Source organism: Venturia canescens, chromosome 2 (assembly GCF_019457755.1).
Source record: "Venturia canescens isolate UGA chromosome 2, ASM1945775v1, whole genome shotgun sequence".
NCBI classification, from domain to species: Eukaryota; Metazoa; Arthropoda; class Insecta; order Hymenoptera; family Ichneumonidae; genus Venturia; species Venturia canescens.
The window spans coordinates 21071415-21092592 of NC_057422.1; the positions used below are offsets into that span (position 1 = coordinate 21071415).

A 21178-nucleotide genomic window follows, 5' to 3' on the forward strand; every position below is an offset into this window, starting at 1 on the left:
TGAGGCGGGACGAAGATTCCTGTCGAATTGCTCAATTTCTTCGTTTTTTTTTTTTTTTTTTTTTTTTTTTTAATTTGGATTTTCTTTTTCAATAATCACATATTCAGTTTCTGAAAAGAGCTTGCTCCAGAAAAAATGTTTTCCACTTTTCATTAGAAAGCATGTCCTCAACTTTTATTCGAACGTCGACGAGGGAGCTCAATTTCGAAGCGATGTAAAAATGGAGTTTCGACGCTACTCGAACACCTTTCCCGTGCCCCGTTTTGTTGTGTCGAATAATTAGAAACTCAGATCGTGAAGATACTACGTGTCGTCGAGTGTCAGTGTTGATAAGGATACGCCTTAACGATAACGCAAAGTGAAACTTCGCTAAGGGGAGCGACGAGTTTTTTTTCAGGCTCACCAGCGCGTTGCGAATCGTGGCCGACGTGGCGCTGTGCACACAAACGATCTACTCGTGTGGTTTGGCGCGCGTTTACGAATGTGTTGAATTGTTTAAAAACGGCGGTGGGGTAAGCCGAATTGAGCGAAAGAGGATCGCGTAACGAAAGCCTTCCCGGCGTTTTTCGCGCGCTCAGAGACTACGTCGGCTCTCTCTTCTCGATTTTGAATAGGTCGAAAATAAAATATCACGACCGGTTCTCATATGTTTGTGGAGATGATGAAATTGTCGAGAAGAAACGAACGACTCGGTGCGCCTGGGCCTCGATTTCTTGACCAAAAATGACAATATTTTTCTACGACGTTCATCTCCTTAACACGAGGACAATCTTGAGCGGAAAACTAAAATATTTACTGACTCCGTTGTTGAGACGTCCTTCACTGCTCGAGTGAATGACGCAATGCCAATGATACAAAAGTGATCGCTCAACGCTGTCAAAAACCTACCAACGGTTCCATAACGCAGCTGCTCATTTGCAGGAATCACTCTGTCAATGAATGATTATGTCGACATCAAGATCATTTATAGAGGGCGTCCCTTAAGTACGATTCCAACGTTATCTTCGGAGATGACACAGTAAAACGTATAAATAAACAAAATATGATTTTTCTCGTCGTATTGAGCCAATTGTCTGAATTCTGAAAGCGAGTTTCGCTTTCGTTCAACACCCGTTCACTGATACTCGCGAAATCGTCAAATCGAGTTGCGCAACGAAATTTTTACGAATATTGTTTTCTCTCAATTTTGTTTCTTTTTATTTGGAATTAAGCGTCGAGATCGCTGACGAAGCCAACGATCGTCACTCCCGGCGAGCGCTCGAGTCACTATACTACGAGTCTGCTAACTTCGTCGGACTTTAAGCCGACATAGTAAACCGCGTTGAGCCACAGGGAGAGAGAACAGAGATAACGAATGCTATATCTGTATACATCACTGAAAGCGATATACGTTCGCATCGATCGCTCGCGTTTAAAAGTTTCTCCAATACGACGTTTTATTCGTTAAAAATCGGTCGTTACGTCCGATTGCAACGCAGCCCCAGATCTTACGGAGCATCTACATCTAAATATATACTAGCTTTCGCAGTGACTCCACGTGTGTTCGCGCACTCGCGATACGTGTCGGAGACATAAAGACGTTCGCGGTCACGAATCAACTCACTTTTTACACACTGCTCGATACGTTTACCGCGATACTAATCGTTTCAACAGTTATCGCAGAGATGCAAAAACGCGCTCGCGCGCCGGCACAAAAATAACAACGATTATAGCGATATTGTTATCTTATTTGTTTCATAAATTTGGGACAGAATTATGTTCGAAATATGCGAAAGAGACAAAATTTCCAAGGACGACGATAATCCTTATGAAAAAGATGGGATTAACAAATGAAAAGATGAATTTAAGCTAATTTGTAAGGACTCGAAATTCGAGGTCGTTTCACATTTCATTGACATTCCGAACCGTGAACAATCTTTTTTGTATTGAAATTGGAGGAAACCATAAAACCAAGGGGTTGTATACCAACCAAAAATTTCCATCTGGTCGGACTTGTAGAAGTCCGAGTCCTCAGCCTCATAAGAATTTCCGATTTTGTACTTTTGACCGTACTAATCGATGCTTTAATGTGTGCCCATAAAAGTATATCGGGTCGATATCGAGGCCATGATTCTACTGATCGTAACTTTGATCTTGCAAGAAAAAAGTTGTAGCGGCACGTGGAAACCTTTGATTTTTATACGGAAGAGCAGTTTGTACGAGAAAATGATTTTCATCGCGAAATTTGATGAGAAGTTCGAAAAAGAGGTTTCCAGCGACTTGAATCGATCGATTGTTGTTTGTATTCGAACCGTTCGGAACAAAGCGAATTCAAGCGAGGTTTGAACTTTTTTTTGCACTGCTAGCTCTCGAATAGCGAAGAATCATCGTTGCATGAAGGAGCGTTAATCTTAATACAAGACTTGTCCGTGAATTCCAAGAGTCGCGATCTCATTATGAAATTGTCTGTTATTTATTATCCGGTTTTTAAATGCACTCCTTTATTATGGGGAGCCGTATACGTATCTGTCATTATACAATAATGACTCCAGCTCGAGGCATTTTTTTGAATAAAACTCGCCAAAGAGTTCATCTCTTGTCGCACATACTCTACAAAAAAAATCCCATTTATTTGTACAAACAATTTTTTACGGGTGGTAGAACATTAGTGTGTGCTGCTTCAAAATAAATAATAGAAAAAAAAATACTCTGAGATCTTATATGCGGGCCGAGTGTATAATCATGGGACTGATTAAAGAAAAAGTACTCCGCCTTGAGCTTCGAATCGTTAGTGACAAACGGGTTCTCCTTCAAATGACGTCAATGACGTTGAAAACAATGAAATTTCACGGGGATTGGAAAAACGCAGTTGAATGAAAAAAAGAATGCTGCTGCATTAATTCGGTCCAAAAACATAAACGCTCGCGTGCGTACAATCAAATTTGTACGGTGTCAGTTACCAACAACCAGTAAAGCATCGACGGGTGCCGGTAATGCAGGAATTTTTCTTATTCGCTGTTTATCGGTGTTGACACCAGCGCTCTCTATCCACGGCGAGATGAAATATCAAAGTTTTAAAAACAAGAAATAGTACGCCTTATCGTGAGTCATCCGACAATTTTGTATCGATGAACCACGTATACTTTGTCAGGGCTGTATTGTTGGAAGGGAACCAGCGAGGTAAAATCAATTTTCCTCAAACGCTTTGAAATGTAGCCACTAAATGATAGGGAGAAAATGTCGAGTATTTGCTTTGCGGAGGCCAATTTTTTTCCCTGCACTATGAATGAATATCGTTGGTTTGCTTAAGGAAGTTGAGGCCGTATAGTCATTTTTTTACTCAAAAGTTATAACCTGTACCTTTCAAAAGTTAGGCCAGTTTACAGTTTGGCAATGCTGCATACACTTTAAAGAAAAGTTGGGGAAAAAAAGACGAAAAACTGGTGAAAGCTCAGTCGAAAACACGAAGGGTGACGATTCCTAGCCTCACAAAACTGCACGGGAAACAGATTATTATTAATATAATCTCAGCAAATCTCCTAATAAATCTGAAAAAATTGACATTATTGAGCAAGCCTTGCTCGTGTTGCCCAAAAAATTTCATATTTTTAGCATCATTTTTAACAGAGATATCACTGAATGTTGACTTCCATAATGTTACATGTTATTTGGCTCAAATTATTATTGATTTTTCTCAGCAACGACGCTCCTAAACTGTCTGAAAATTTAACTGATTTTTTTTTACACTTCACTTTATAAGATGCAATCGGTTTAAAAGCGATGATTTTCATTCTAATGCCTCAACTTCATTAACGTGTTGTTGTATCAGCAATTAAACAATTGTTTAATGACTGGTGGAACCGATCAGGATAAAATCGATTCGAAATTTGGTGAAAAATGATTCTCATGAAAATGGAAGCTCTCGACATTGTTATCGAGACGATGGACTGTAAATACCGAAAGTATTTAACTAAGACAGTAGGCTACAGATTTTTTCGTCACTGTCAGCACATAGTTATACATTCGTGCATTCGCCGCCGTATCGTCAAACTGCACCGAGACAATTTCTCAACGAGCCGGTAATCAGTCATCCTAGTGAGTTTTTTGGAGCATCGCACTTTTCGTGAAAATAAAATGGGTAAATATTTACAATACTTACTTTTGCTAAAGATTGGTTCTAACTTTGTTTTCAGCATTATTATCGATAAAACATGATATAGAGGTTGATTTTAGGGAGGGGGGACGTACAAAAACTGAAAAAACAAATTTAAAAAAAATCCGAATGAAATTTCAGTTTCTTCGCTATTATCATCAATGAAAAATGGTCTCAACATTTTTGGCAACGTGTAATATTGAAAAAAAATTATGTTATGATGGATTTTAAGAATTGAGAAAGTAAGAGAAAAAACACAATTTTTACTTTTATAAGTGAAATTTCAATTTCTTGACGACTGTAATCGTTCATTCTTTCAATTCAGTATTTATTGTTAACCCGTTATCTTTAACACGTAGAAATAAGGTCCGGAACATTTTTCTTATTTCGTATTTTGATTTTCCCACCTTTCCCTCCCCCCCCCTTCGTGACTTTTTTCAGATTTTAAGAGAAAATTTTAAATAAAATGTTTACCTTGCCCCTTCCTAAATATAATCGCGGTGTATCATTTTTGACGAATGATAATGCTTAAAAATAATTTGTCATGCCTTTTAGCAGAAGTAAGTATTATCAATGTTTACCGAAAAATGTTCAGAAATGCTGAAATGCGAATATAAAATTGTGGTTACACTACGGAAAAATTATTTTTCGAAAAATTCGACCCACAGCTCCTATAGTCTGATAACGCGTGGGTTGGAAGTACGCGGTAAGGTTACCAGTCTGTTGCACCCGGCGGGACGCACGTACATATATTCAAAAAATAAAATAAAACACGGAGGAAAACGACCGACAGCTATTTTTACGAATTGTCGGCTCCGTTTGTGTCCGTTTTCAACCTTGACTTCTGTCGTCCGTTGCAATCGCAGTTTTCAACTATGGGGAATACAATTTTTCACTGAATTTCCACGAACATTTACTGATTTTTTTTCTGGTGTAAAATACTTGGACGATTGATGAAAATCGACATTTTCTATGTTCAATTTTTTTTCAGTGGCCCTCGCGACTGTTTCTCAGTCAATCCCACTACTCTACGTTTCTCCAATTTCTTCCATTTCCAAGTTTCTGTGATATCCCACCGTGCCAGGCTTTCGGGCCTCTCCATTCAAATCGAAAATACAGGAAACTTCTCGGATCGGCACAATAAAACGAATTTTTGTTCAACTGAACATTGCTTAAATGCATCGAACATGTTCCTATCAAGTTTTTTCGTTTCTATTGATAATATTTAGCGATACGGTTGTGCAGTTTCAAAAGAAAATTAAACAAAAGAGTTCCCCTAGAGGAATACATTTTTACGATAAGCTTTACAAAAAAAGCAGTGGTTACTGCTACTATACACGTATGGTTATCACCTCTATGGTAAAATGTACCAAAAAATATTGTTAGGACAATTTTTCCATAGTTAATTGAACTATATCTGTCATGATCATTAAAACATGTAATCTCGATGGTGTGGATGACCATGTGTTATTTAAAAGTAACTAACAATCATGGTAAAAATCCTCACAATGATCAGATAATGCAAGTAACTTTATAAGTCGTTTTGGATATGAAAAACATGGTATACTGTATCATATTCATGTTTGGATAAACCTTACTGAATTTTACCATCCATATTGTAATTAATATCTATAATTGAATAGGCATTATCATAATATTTCATGATAGGAACAATTTTTGTAATTTTGCGGAGACTTGTGCTTCCAGGTATTGATGATTAATTGTTATCGTTAAGTCAACCATACCGCAAGGGATATTTATACCTTTCTCCTGAGTAAAAGTACGACGCGACAAAAAAAAAGTCGATCAGAGGAAGGCTCGACCCCGAGACTTTCGGAGTTTGAGTTTGGAACGCAATCCATTACGCTACCCCACACTTTATAGCTGAAAAAAAACAAAACTTCTATATAAACCGTAATGACGACTTATATATGCGTTTGCTTGTATCCTAGTTATAGAACGTATGGTAGCGCAGTGGATAGCGCTCCAGGCTCGAACTCCAAGAGTCCCGGGATCCGAGTCTCACTTAGGTCAATCAATGTTCTTCGGTTTGTTGAAATTCTTTCTTTTTGTTAAAATCCTTCCTCTCCGTGGTCTATCTTAAATCTTTGCCAAGCGTACCATGAGCATATAGTCGAGAGTACAATACCTGATCGTCAAAAGTATTACTATTATATGGTGACATGTACACAATATATGTTTGGCAAAGTCATTGTTGCTGTTAATATATGCGCTTGATGTAAACGACTTATAAAATTTAGTAAATACAATCATATTTTTTTGAATGAGCGTTACCATAAAAGTATTTTTATCACCTCAGGGAAACATGCAAATATGGTACTATGAACCAAAAATGTTTCACAGTGGATAAAATTCGTTTCGTCATAATCTAAAACGAAATGCTGAAAAAACTTGATCCTCGAGAAATAAGAAAAAAATATTGACGAGAGAAGCCGGCAAATGAAATGTCACCGAGACTTTACATCACTGTTTTTGTGTTGTTTTTTCGTCCCAATTATATCCAAACTTCCAATAGGTCAGACGTTTCTGTGCGGGAATAGTGATTACTCAAAATAGCAAAATGACCATGTAAATGAGCTGCTTCCACGGAAAGGGAAAAGTAATTACGCCATTAGCGAGTGTCTTAGCGAGGGGCGAAACATTTCTATAACGACGCAAATCACCAGAGACAATGCTGCATGTCTCAGAATTTGGCAAACCAGAGAAGTGGCCTCTGACTCATAGGTCTTTACCACGCTTTTCTATAATCACTTCCACTAAACCAGCCGCATGAGTAACCTTTCCGATTTTCTCGTACGCCGTAAAATAATACGACGCTGAAGTTTGCAACGTTGGAGTCCAACGAAATGAAGGAAAAAAAACATTCGTAATTCACCAATTTGTTTATTTCATGAAGTATCGGTGCAGGTTGAAAAACTACAAATTGCAAATTCGACAGGGAACGAAATTGGAGAATTACTAGAATTATTGGAGAGTTTTTTTTATCATTTCGTTGGACTCGAACGTTGCAAACTTCAGCGTCATAAAATAATCAATAATTGTTGTACGAAAAAATAACCAGGATTGAAAAAAATTGAGAAGGAACGTCTCGAACGCCAATCGGCGTTAAAATCGTGTTCACTTTAGCGTACCGAACCAGAGTGTCGATCGAAGCTCGAAGCGAACCAGCTAAATTTCTTGTTTATGAATTTCTTGTCATTATGAAGGACCGCGACGCTCGTGCAGTTACTACCACATCAACGTGGCGATTTTAACACCGGTTTCCCTTTAACATACCTCATTGTGCGTTCATTTTCACTGTTTTCTAATGAATCTGCATTTTGCTTACTTCGAGAAAACACACTCTTGATATAATACGTACCTGTAACACACAAGCAAACAAAAGACGCTGTCAACAATTGATTTCCATGCTTATAACGTAGCGGCAAAGAGAATTCTGATTGAATGTTTATCGAGCAATTGATTAATGTTGCCATTCGTGGGTTCATCAGAATGGTGATTGTGAAGCATCCAATATACTGTATGGATCTAAAACTTTTTGATAGAATCGACTCAAAATTTTCAGACGTCTAACCACAAATGAGAATATTCGTTTTACAATGATGATTCGAAAAACAAAGTGAGAAGTAAAAATCGAAAGAAGAATCTAATGCAGTGAAGAAAGGAATGAAAAAACAAAATCACTGATTTCACAATTTTTCACTCGATTGAATTGGTTTCGTTAATTTTCCATTCGTGAACGTTGTGTATCGAAAAGCGGTGATGAAAATGACAGATGGCAGCGGCCGTCTGTCAGTTTTTTGAGTCGGTTTTTGAGTAGTAAAAACATGGAGCGAAAACTGTATTTGAAGGGCAGGAATCAAAAGGTGATTTTTTAATGGGCACTTGTCAAAAGACTTTTCAGGAATGCGATTACCAAAGAGAAAAGAATCTTGAAAAAATACCGTTAGAAAGGGAAAAAAAAGTATGAAAAAAATGTCGTACGTCGTCGGGCACGAAAACGGAGATCATGCGGGGATGCTTCTTCTTCTTGCGCGCCATATTTCTCGCATGTGGTCTTACACAGATAAGCCCGAATCGAATAATTCGAGCGGTGTTTGCCGTCGACGCGAAAGTTTCACACAGAACGGAAGACGCGAAATGGAAATATCATTGGAAAAACTATAAAAAAGGAGACGAAAAGTAAGCACGGGCTCCGCGGTAATGAGGAAGAGAATAAAATCCAACCTGATCTTTAAGGAAGAAACGCGAGTGGATACGGAGCGAAACGCACGATCGTTCACCGACGAAGCTTAATCCAACTGAAAAATCGCGAGATCGATGGGACGGAGGAAAACGCACACACGGTTTAGGGACGCGTTCTCGTAACGGCGCCATGTCTGTTTTGTTCTTTCCCCGGGTTGGCAGGGTGTCATCCGGGAGGTCGACTTTTGCATTCGTTCAACATTCTTATTTATGATAATTTATGATACAATCGATAAAAACGACTTCCTACGTGGCACGTACCGGAGGTCAATCGAATTCGGACGATCGAGTCTCCGAGGAGTACTTATACCATCGTCGTTTTCGAGCAACAGCATCGAAATGAGACACATGCCTTCATTTCCAAGGTACCATCAAAATATTCAGCTCCATTCTTCGGTATACGGACCGGATTGGAGAGTATCAATCATTGACATTGACCAAAGACTAGATAGGCAATGTAAGATTCACCACTCGAGTCTAAATTTCCAGCCTATTTTAAAGGCGTTTGACTTCATTAAGCCTCATATGAAATCACTTGACGATACTAGCCCTCCTATGCGCCTAAAAGTGTCGCCTAAATCAACTTCTCCTCCTACTCCTTGATCACTACTACAACAAGGCCTATATCTCCTGTACAAAACCTTATCCTCCTCTGGACCCAGTTTGAGCAGCCCTAGGCCCTATTTTGATTGCATTTGAATCTACGGAGCGCATGTATGTTCTCTTATTCACAACACACTTAACCCTCTCAGACCGAGGCCGATTTGAGGTTGAAGGAAAATTATTCCCTTCGTAATTACATCTCAAAATACTTTCTAGTTTACGAATCCATTGTGACATTCAGTTTTTTTGTTGGGATATAGGGTAGTATGGGGCAAAATGGACACTTAAGGGTTTAAGCAAGTTTCATTGATGAGCATATGATCTTTCAACTATTTTTGAGTCCCAAAATTGATGCCCAGTCCTTGTTTCCCGAATTTCGTAAAAAAAAAACTTCCGGGCAAAACGGACACAGCCCCTTAGAGGCATAAAAATCGAAAAATCGACATTTTTCAAAATGCAGCCATTCCAAGCGACTATTTCCGAATAGGATGTCAACTTGGTAATATGGGAAAAGAAATGGGGGCACTCAGACTCTATTCCTTGGATGTAAATGAAAAGAAATGAGTCAAATTTTATATCCCATTTCTGTCATGTTTTTGAGGAATGCAAAAAATCAACTTTGGGTCCATCGTGCTGGGGTATATTCCATGTTCGCACTATATCGGAGTCCCACATTCATGGTCCTAGTTTCCAGAATTTTTTCAAAAAAATTTTTCGGGGCACAAGGAAAACAGTCTCCAAGAGGCATAAAAATCAAAATATCGAAATTTTTCGAAATGTAGCAGTTTAGCAGACAGAAAAAAGCTCACCAAGACAGCCAAGTCCTCGTTTTTTGAAGACGTTTCTTGCATTTTTTGCGAAGGGTTATATTCGTCGTCCTCCGAAGATTGGATTTACTGTGTAACATGCAAAAATGGGCACACACCTTGTGTACTAGTGTTGAAGACAAAAATGTCAGTTATGAGTGCGATTTTTGTAAAAAATGAATAAAAAGCCTTTTTTCCTTATTCGTACTTTGATTACTATTGTGGTTTTTAAAAATAAGTCAAAAAAGCGAATAGATAGTGAGGATGTAGTTTGGGATCTATTTTGCTCTGAAACTTGAATTTTTTGGGGATGTCACCGTGGAATTCAACAATTTACCATGATTTATGGTCAGGACATGGTTTGGAACCGAAAAAAAAGTGGACACTGTGTCCGTTTTGCCCCATGTGTCCATTTGCCCCTCGTTATCCTACGAATTTTTGAATGTTGGGTGCGCGCAGCAGCAGGTACTTGGAGGGTAAGATCAGGAAAATTTCCGAGTGAATCTAGCACCTAACACCTTAAATACATCATATTAGCTTCCCTTTCAAAGGATATAACGTTTGGAGTATGAAAACCAAACGTGTACTCACTTTTCTTTTGCGATAACTAAAGCACATTTTTATAAAGTGAAAACTCAACACGAAACGCTGGCTTCATATTGATATTTCGATGGGTTAAGGAGGTTGGATCGCGACGATACAATGTTGCCACGCTAAATCATGTTAGAAACATGAAAAATTTCAAAATGATAAGAATTTAATAAAATTTGGTAAATGTATTCTTTAAAAATATATATGACAACATAAATTTTTGAAGATTTTTCTACTACATTGCTCTCGAGTAATTGAATACGAAAGTTCACGTGTATAAGCATAGAGTTCACATATATACAGTTATACATCTCGTGCATAAGAAGTTCGATTGGCCGCTCAATTATTCGATGACCATGTGGTAAAAAATTTTGAAAAAATTGTATTTGTATACTTGATGCCAAAGAATGTAATCACCAAATTTTATCACATTTTGATTATTTTGATTTCGTGGTCCAACCTCCTTAAAGCACTTTATCTCTCGGTTTTGGAGTATCTATGGTGCAATCTAACCTTGCTTGACGGAACTAGGCAGTTAGAACCCCGACCTTACGGACCGATGCAGTTTTATGGGGCCTGGAAGCTGGTGTTGCGGAGAAGCAACATAATACGGTCCGAGAGGGCTCAAGTTTATTTCCCAGCAAGATTTTTGGTGTGGCAAAAATCAGCCAGAGAGAGGATGTCGAATGGAGCGCTCTCGCGCCAGCGGAGCACCGTCCATACGCCTATAAGCCTCTTAATCTTTCTATTCTCTTTTTTCTTATTAATAAAGAAGCACATAAATTATTCCTCAACAATCGAGAATATTTCTTTTAACGAAGTACGCTTTTGCGAGGCCCCACCCGATTGCGTTACGATAAAGAAGTGCCGAGTACTAGTTGCTCACAAACCGATTTTTTTGCCTCTTCAAATTTGAGTATTCGATGAAAAAAATATCGTGTCAAAAAACCAACCCTCTAACTAATTTCTTAGAGGTCGCTAATCTCACTTAAATTTCCCATTTAATTAACATGGGGAAATTTCACTTTTCGGCAAAAGTGAAAACACTCGTAAACGACTCAATATTTTTGCGATTTACGTATAGTATACCTTCAAGCTGATTCTTTAAGCTTTCCAAAACCCTACGATAGAACATAATTATCAATTATATAACAGGCATTATAGCCACCTGAAAGATGACTTTTTTTACTGGTAACGAATTACGCATTTTTTTTTTTTTGCTTTTTTTTTCTACTCAGTTGAATTATTTTACATGGTTCACTTAAAGACATGCGTAAGTAAGTATTTTTAAAGATATTACAAGAGATAATAAACCAAAATACCGCTATTTTGAATTTTTAGTAATTATGTAGTTTGGTTACTTTTTCGAAAATCGATGCAGGAATTTTTTTTTTTTTGGCACGAACAGCTTCGATTAGTCATCATTGATGAAATTCCATCGGGGGAGGCTTACATTTTCCATAAAAACCATAAATTATGGGGTTTTGAACTTGTTGGAAAAATGTGATGAAATAGTGTTTTTGGAGTTCAAACTAAGACAAGTGGACGCACACACATACGCAATTACGTATACAACAATGTATATCTACACGTACGTGCTTGCATGTATGTGTGTAAACGTGACATCTAAAATGGCACATCGACATCGTATTTGGCGTCTGGAAGTGGAGAAAAGGGAAATTTGTCCCCTTATTAAGCGTCAAGTAGGAGTTCATTTTACATTGTTTTATGTCCTACTGTAGTGCCTTTACCTCCTACTGGGGGAGCATCAAAATAGGCTCGAAATTTCGACTCGGGGCAAGGAAAGTGTGTATACGCGTCGTTGAGACTGAAGTTCGTATAATGGTTGGAGAGCAACGGACAGTTTTTTGGTTACTTTTTGGTCGATTCTTATAGCGATCCGAACGCTGCGCATTCGATAAAATGATTGAAGCGATAAGTTTTGGATTCTGCATTGTGAAAGTATGAGGAACACTCATTCGGCGCGGATCCCTTTGACGAAAAGATAAAACGTTAAAAATCATGCAGCAATCGGGAATAAAATAGTTGACAAAATTGGGCAATTTTCTTTTTCGATGTTTTCGCGGTTAAACTGAAACGCTCATCTCCCCAAAAGTTTGGAAGTCGAATCAGAGACCTTGATTCGAATTGGATCGCGATCGAATTGGATCCACCAAATATGTTTTGAGATCGATGAATGACAAATTCGTTTGAATCAGCCGGTTGAATATGCCGCACGATCGATATCTCTGAATTTATAAATTCTGAACTTCCGGCATGGCCTTCAAAACAGAGAAGCAGATGCGTCATCGAGCGCGAACCGAATCGATAAAATTGCGATCGCGGTGAGCGCTCGCGATACGTAACACTTGGAGCTTGTTTTTTGTTTGGAAATACGGAGGTGTTATGAGGGATTAGCTATGGTACGTTGAACCACTATGGCGAGAATAGTAGTTGCGAAAAATCGGCACGAGGTCGTGATTCCATCGCGAGGAAAGTGCTGTAGTGACGTCACCGATTAATCCGAACTTGGATAGCCAGTGCAATTACAGCACTTTGATTTCTCAAATGTTCCGTGTCGATGTGTCAATTCGTATTCGTTGGATATAAATTTCACGGTTCACGAGACTTTCAGCTCTTCACCATCACTCGCGATTTTTCTTTTATTCAAAAACCCCCTAGAAAGCGTGTCACTGGAGCTGGCATCGTTGGGACACAAATTAAAACTCCACACTCAATTTACTTCACACATTTCGTCGCGTATCTCGACGACGCGTAAATCGGTTTCACAAAAAGTCTCAAAAGGTGGTTTTAAATGTCCGCTCTAATGCAGAGCCCAAACGTATAGAGATGACGATTGTCACTGTCAATTCCGATCCCATCGATATTGAAAATCGTTCATACAAGAAACAAAAATATTATATAAGAGCAGGAATAGAATTCCGCAGGCGCAGAACGGTTTCTCCGACAAATGTGATATAATTATAGCTCAACGTTGCTGAAGAGAAAAAAAGATACTAAAAAAACAGTGTTTTTTTTTAAGTTGGCTCACAATTAAAAAAGCTTGCTTACCTTGAGCACGCTATGTTTCTTAAGAACTTCATCCGATCAAGAATCGTGGAGAAAACTGGTCGGCATTATTTCTGAATTGATTTTTCGCCCTTCACTGAATTCATTAAATCATTCAACAGCTCCGTCAAGCACTAGGTTGGTTTACATTTCGTGGTCGTTTCGGTGGAAAACTGGTACTAATTGCCGAGAAAAACTGACCTCCGCGATTGAGTAATGAAAACTCGACTCTTCCGTGACTGAAGTCTACGACAATTAATGGAATATCGTTGCTCGGACTTTTTCATACTCTTGATAGGGCAAAGATCGGGCTGTTTGTACGACAAACATATACGCGACTTAGGAAATGAGAGTTGAAACGATGCCTGTAGGCTCACGAGGGACCACGCAGTGGGGACAATTCTGTTCGAGGTAAATTTGCCTATCTCGTCCCACGTATGAATGTAGATAAGAGAAATCTACATCGTAAGAGTAAGTAGATTAATTTACCAAGGCCAATGACGAAAAATTAATATGGACAGAAATATGAACGCTTGTCGACATGGACTGACAGCCAATAAATAATTAACTTTCTTCCAACTCGAAAGCCACTTCCACCGAATAAATTTCGATTGTTTAAAGATTGAAGAAATCGTTTAAAGATTGTCTCGGGGATTTTCTTATTGTGATTGCGCAGTAGAAACTTTTTCTTCGGAACTCTGAGACTTGGTGGTTGTTTCAAACACTTATCGAGGAGACATTTCTAAAAGTTCGGTCAATGCGACCGTACCATATCTAACTCTAAATTGTTTCTTCTGTTTGTTTAAAGTTATCAAATCCGGTGATGTTGGGACGGAAGGCTCCGCATGCTTGATGTTCGTTGTTAAAAAAATTGAATTTTTCCTGTGTGTAATCAAGTTCTGTCAGTTTGGTATGCTCCATAGTGACCTCTATTTCTCCAAAATTGTGTGAACCGTTATTTGAATTTCTCTCATCGAGCTACTAGTTCGTGAGGAAATTGGAGTTTTTTTACGGCTCGAACATTGAACTCGGATCAACGTTCTCCTTGTACTTTTTAGAGGTCTCGAACAGTCGAAAGTGGCAGGTTGCCAAACAGAAAATTAGCGTGTATGTGAAAATCGAAAGCTGGCGACTACGAAATGCTGAGCGTAGCGTTTTTTCGGAATACATTTTTTCCTCGGTTAATCATGGTGAAAGGTGATATCTGGTTTGGCTTCGTTGCAATCAAACGAGAATATGAACAAAAGCAATTGTACGGGTTTGACAACAGCATTCAATTTCTTTTATTGATAAATTCAATCATAATTCTATCGGCGAATGTAAACAGAAAAAGCGGATTTCAGTACACAAGCTCGTTGAGTTTTCGAGATAAAAATGATTTTTTTTGACAAAATTCTCCATCCCTTTTTCAGTGCAAATTATTCATCAGCTTTTCGCTATCATTATCATTAGGATTTACAACGTTGAAGTTTGCAACGTTGGAGTCCAACCAAACGAAGGAAAAAAAATATTTGTAATTCACCAATTTATTTATTTCACGAAGTATCGGTGCAGCTTGAAAAACTACAAATTGCAAATTCGACAGGGAACGAAATTGAAGAATTACTAGAATTATTGGAGAGTTTTTTTTATCATTTCGTTGGACTCCAACGTTGCAAACTTCAGCGTCATTAGGATTTCAAGTTTGCAACATTTTCTATATTTTTTCATTTTCTTTAGACTCTCATAAAAAAAATGCGTTTTCGAACTTTCTGCTACGACTCAATATCCACGAATAAGCCTTAAAAAGAAGGCGTACCTGCATCTCCCGTACCTGTATCTCTGATATTGCCTTATGTGTTTTTATCGTCGTTAGGCATGAGGGGGGAATTGTAACTAACTAAGTTTCCACGTTTTTTTCTGTTTCCTACTTGTTCATAGCGAAAGTCTCCGAGCAACACAAATGCCCGTTGATCTAAACGATTTTAAAATCTCATTAGAGTTTTATCCCTCATTACTGACCATTTGCCGCTGAAATAAGAATTGAGCTCGACCGACAAGGAGGAGTACTAACGTTGAAGTTTTTTTTCAATTCAAAATCAAATTCGAAGTTACGTGAAGTTCCATCGGAATTATATCATTTTCATTCGCATAACAACAAAAACACGTATTTACCGTGTTTCAAACCCAAACTACGGACGAACAGCAAGTTCGATCGAAACGGCAAGTTTCTATGAAGGAAGAAAAAACTAAAGGCAGCATTAAGGTCGATTCCCTACGACAGCCCCAACCAAAAGTTATGTACCATCTGCATATTAAAAGGGTTGATAATTCGTTCGGATCATAATCAATAACTTTGTAAAGAGCCTATATACGTACTCGGTGCCAGCAGATATAGTAAAAATATCATTTGCTTTCGTAAAATTTATTCTAAAAGTATTTTTGATCTGACATCGCGAGTAAATTTTTTGACGGAACTATCCGGGCTACGCTTCAACATACAGAAAAGGTTGCCTATACAGACGACATTCGCTTGTTCGCTTGCAAAATATATCGTATGCAGCCTAAACCTTCGTACTTCTCGAGACTATATCTGTCAAACTAGATGGTCAATCACCTTGATTTTTTTTTCACAATATCTGTGATATCCTGCTCTAGTTCCTCCTCGTTTTTTATAAACTTCCTAATTTTAGTACTAGCGGTAGAATTAATAATGTGCCGTTTGCTTATGCATGGTGCATATGTTACGTGTTAGTTGAGTCAACTTCAATTACATATATCTCGGGTTCGGGATGGTGAAGCTTGTTAAAATTTTATAGAGGTGTTGTTCATATGTTAAAAAATACGTATGCCAAATTTAAAAAAAGGAATTTCATTGGATTTCCACGATCCAAAATTCCAACGAATTTTTCCGTTTATCACCGGTGTGCAGTTCGAAGTTTATGTATTAAAAGAAAATAACAGAAGAATTTATCAAGATTCAACATGCATCGGAAGCATGCTCTAATAAAATAGCATTTCTTAAGCAATCCAGCAAATTGTGCACGCGAACGAGGGGCAGATTGTGAACTCGCGATGATCTCCTTAATGCAGAATATGTCGTTCTTCATCGTCCGACGCTCGTTGAACTGTGGAGAAGTTCGTGTTCATCTTTTTATTTTCTGTCAAAATAGATAAATTTCGCAATTGCTGGGGAACGTTTGTTCTTCTGTCAAGAGAGTTCATCCAGTAATCGAATTAACAAAGAGATTTCGATTAAAAAATTTGAATACAGTAACAAATAATAATAAAATGTCCCGTCAAAATTTTAAGTTTATTTTTTTAATTTTTGTAATTAAGTTTCAATGGTTTTCCCGTCTTTATATATGAAATTTGCAGGTATTGACAAACAGTTTTTGCATCAGTGATAGAAAAATATCTGAAGAATATGTTTACAGCTTCGTAAAATCCATTCAATACTTATAAAGTTCGCAATTAATGATTTTTTTTACGAAAAATAGTGATTATTGAAAGATTAACTCTACGAAATGTTACTTTCACGATGGCAACGTGGCAACCGCGCGCTTTTTCAAACCGGAGACTACGTTTTCCGATCCACGCAACTCACACTAGGGACTTCCAATGAAATATGAAGGACGGGTGAAAAAATATTGATGGAATTAATAAAAACTTGTTTTTTAGACATTTCTGCCATGTTCTAATTATGCCAAACGTTTGAACACCGATTATGACATGAACGTGCGTGAAAAAAAATTCTGTCAATAACAGTATACAGGTCACGAGGTCGCGACGTCGCCAAACTCAGTGGACCGACTGCGCCAGTCGTAATAACTTTTCTTTCGACTAACTCGGTACCAGATGAACTCCCTTAAAAGAGAAGAGTACGTTTTCCAATGGTCCAAAGTATCGGATAACTCATTATAAAAATACGCGTTTCCCGAGTTCGGAATTACGACGGCGAACATCCGCTGCGAAGAGTTTTTAGCTAATGTCAACGATGTTAAGGTACTCGTCAGCGAAATCGGTACGAAAAAAGATGGAGAGGGAAGAGTCATGTACTTAAATATATGTTTTCGCGGAACCGCGCCTCGACGACGCGACTATTATTATCGCTGTTTTAACTTCGTCCGCAATTTTTGCGATGGCGCATCAAGGTACAGGAGAGTAAAAAAGCAGAGATTCGCGTGTACGAGTATTTCTGCATGAGGCTACATGTGTAAATAAATACGTAAGTTTGAGTACGTCGTATTTGCACGCGGCACGGTTGCGCTTTTCCCGTGCATTGGCCTCGATATTAAAAATAATCGGGGACCGAAAATTAGACTGTAAACCCTCGTTAAGGAGAGGAAAAAACAAGTGTACACGGGAGTTATCTGCGAGAAATCGGAAGAAGAAAAGAGCGCGTTAAAAAACATCGGAAATTCGGAGCAGCCTCGTGTTTGGCCTCGTTTACCGAAGGTAAAGAGACTAAATTATTGCGATAGAAATTCAGACAAGTATTCGTGCGTTTTTCTCGCCGCACTGCGAGTGACAAATGGCCCGGATCTTTTCGGAAACTCTTACATGCGCGAGGAAAACGCTGCACATTTCTTCCCCCTTCCTTCACACTTGCAGCGAGTGCGTGCAACTTATACTCCCCCGTTAACCTACTTCAGGAATGGTTCGAAAGCGATCGAAGACTCTGACCTTGGCGAATCGACGCGAAGACGATGCCAAAGCATTTGTTTATTAGGGCGAACGATTGAGTGCAAATTTTTTCGCTTTTTCGTGCAGAAAATTCTCGAGGTTCATTATTTTTCAGGCAGACGAAAGAACGCAGTTTTATAAAGTTTTTTGTTTTTGGCTTATGAATCAGTCGTTAATCGCTTCCCCGCGACTCCAATTTCCGATTGGGACACTTCGCTATAACACCCAGCTCAAGTGCGCTCGAGTCAAATAACGACTCCGAAGTTATTTTGACCGCTCCGAAATGTCCCAATGACAGCAACTCGCTCTCAAGAATTTACGCGAAAGAGAAATTTAACTGGAACTTGAGTAAATGATAAAAAATAATATTCTACCTTCAATTCATTTCGTTTAATTGATCAATTGGTTCGGAAAAAGTTCATTGTATTATTGAAAACAACGCTAGGCAAGAAGAAATTCAGACGAACTACACAATTTCGAAATTATCAGGCCGGGAGGATCAACGAGGTTGAATTACTGAATTAAATTTATTCAGCGCACTCCCTGTTAGTTAGTCATTTCTATTTAATAATTAATTCCATTTAGCTTCACTATCAGTTATTTTATCGTGTTTCCTCCATTCTCACATATTCTACCATCAGTTGCTTAAAAATTTTTTAATTTCTTGCTTTTTTTACGTTTTCAGGCAGTTCATTGTACATTTTAAATCCTTTATAAGTCAAACACTTCAGTTCATTTATTGTTTTCGATCTGTTTACATAAATGTAATTTCTTTGTCTCGTACTGTATCGATCTTTTTCGTCCGCAAGTTCGATTTTCTCGGTCAGGCGTCAGACCATTTTTCATTTTATAAATCATTATGCATACGTTGTATTTTAATCTTTGTTTACTCTTGTGTACTATCTATCGCACTTTAACCCGTAGGTCGCACATTGGTGCAAATTTGTACTTCGACTCTTCAAAATTTTTTATTTCATCCGCGAGTGTGTGGAATTAACCTTACGAGACTTTTTAGGGGTGACAATTCCTTATAGTAATCGATTATACAATAATTCAAAAAATTGAAAAACAAAGTTTCATTATAGAAAAACAGGCAAATTGAAGAAAGGAATTTCGGAGTTTTAGATGCTTGAAATTTTCGTGGGTGCAAATTTGCACCGGTGTGGTGCCTACAGGTTAAAATAGCACGCATTCCACGGTTTTGGCATTTCTGTAATTGTTCCATCCAGTAATTGTCTGGGTTTAAGGAAGTTGAGGCATCAGAATGAAAATGATGTCATCGCTTTTAAACCGATTGCATCTTATAAAGTGAAGTGTACAAAAAAAATTGGTTAAATTTTCAGACAGTTTAGGAGCGTTGTTGCTGAGAAAAATCAATAACAATTTGGGCCAAATAACATGTAATCTTATGGAAGTCAAGACACATTCAGTGAGATCTCCGTGAAAAATGATGCTAAAAATATGAAATTTTTTGGGCAACATGAGCAAGGCTTGCTGAATAATGTCAATTTTTTTCAGATTTATTAGGAGATTTGCTGAGATTATATTAATAATAATCTGTTTCCCGTGCAGTTTTTTGAGGCTAGGATCGTCACCGTTCGTGTTTTCGACTGAGCTCTCACCAGTTTTTCGTCTTTTTTCCCCCAACTTTTCTTTAAAGTGTATGCAACATCGTCAAACTGTAAACTGGCCTAACTTTTGAAAGGTACAGGTCATAACTTTTGGGTAAAAAAAATGACTGTACAGCCTCAACTTCCTTAAAAGTATTGTGTTACAGCATTCTAAATGTGAAGCGATAATCGTTTTATATGTTGTTACTAAAGTGTATGGTTATTTACGAAGAGCGAGCGCCACGAACTTTTGAAACATTCGAGATTCTTGTTAATGAATTTGTGTGTATAAGAGATCGATGTCGGAGGTAAGAGTGAAGGACGGACCACGTGCGTCAGGGGTTATTCAAGAGCATATCGAGCCAGGGGAACGAGACAATCAGCGAACGCGATTAGTTTTTTATAGAGCGTATACACGAGCGGCACGTGTATCGCGAGTGTCTTCGGAGTCGTGTCTCACGGAGGGCGGGAGAAGATCGAGAGAGGCTGTTTTTTTCGTTGGAGACAGCGAAAGAGCGACAGGTTTTTCGCTTGTAAATTGCGCGATTTTTGAATGTTTCGGGCTACATTACTGTGAGAAATTGATAATCGATTCCGGGAGAGACGGGAGATCGAAGCGAAGGTCACTGAGCACACGCGTCGGGTGGCCCACTGAGCCAGATAACGCGAATTGATCGCCTCTCTGTAAGTCGAGCTAGGATGCGATGGGTTTAGAACGCGAAAAATAAAGGCCGCGATGATCTCATAGCAACGAAAAATAAAGAAAAACTCCAATAAACCCGAACAGCTCCTTAAATGACGTGGAGGTAAAAACGAGGCCGCGCGTCCGAGTCGTTTAAGGTGTTACGAGAGCCTAAGCTTCAATCCCTCTGCATCGTGATTCACGTTCGGTGCGCATCGATTCGAAAAACTTGAGAGTGGACTTTGCAATCGGTTCAAACCAAACCATCGTCGTCGCGCTCCAACACCGGATGACTCCCGATCGTAGACTAATCCGATTTTTTTCCCCATTTTTCTCGACGAAGGCCATTCTCTGCTTAAACAATGATGGCGGCGGAGGGTGGGGGGGGGGGGGGGGGGAGAGACAAAACTCGGAGTGCAAAATAAGAAATTTTAATGAAGCGACCCAGATCGAGCTGCGTCGATATGGCGTCGACCTGCACAAGTCCAACGACTACGAGGGTCAATAAGGATTGTAGCTATTCATTCGTACATGTATGTAAAATCTGAAAATTTCATCAAATGCTAACGGTAACAATGGAATCAAGACGCGCCGTTAAAAAGTCCACGGGAAGGGAATTTGAACTGGAAAATTAGATTTTTCCAGCGATAAAAAGTGGGGGGAGGGGGGCGCTCACAATCAGATTCCCAGGGTTCCTCATGCTCTGGAAGAAGCTGTGAATATTCATGAGAGTCAAATACGATTTAGCTCTTGC

General features: G+C 38.6%; 1 protein-coding gene across 10 annotated transcripts in view; it reads right to left on the bottom strand.

Moving 5' to 3' along the window:
• Positions 1-21178, bottom strand: part of cnc (cap-n-collar) — a 117587-nt gene that overhangs the window by 84765 nt on the left and 11644 nt on the right. Inside the window, exon 1 of one of the 10 annotated variants that reach the window (XM_043411576.1) lies at positions 8138-8251. The exons of 8 other annotated variants lie outside the window; for them this stretch is intronic. In XM_043411576.1, the coding sequence (XP_043267511.1) occupies positions 8138-8194 (57 nt within the window). In that variant the 5' untranslated portion in view covers positions 8195-8251. Of the gene's footprint in view, positions 1-888; positions 1241-8137; positions 8252-21178 lie in introns of those variants that run through there. One more of the 10 variants, XM_043411577.1, reaches the window with a different exon arrangement.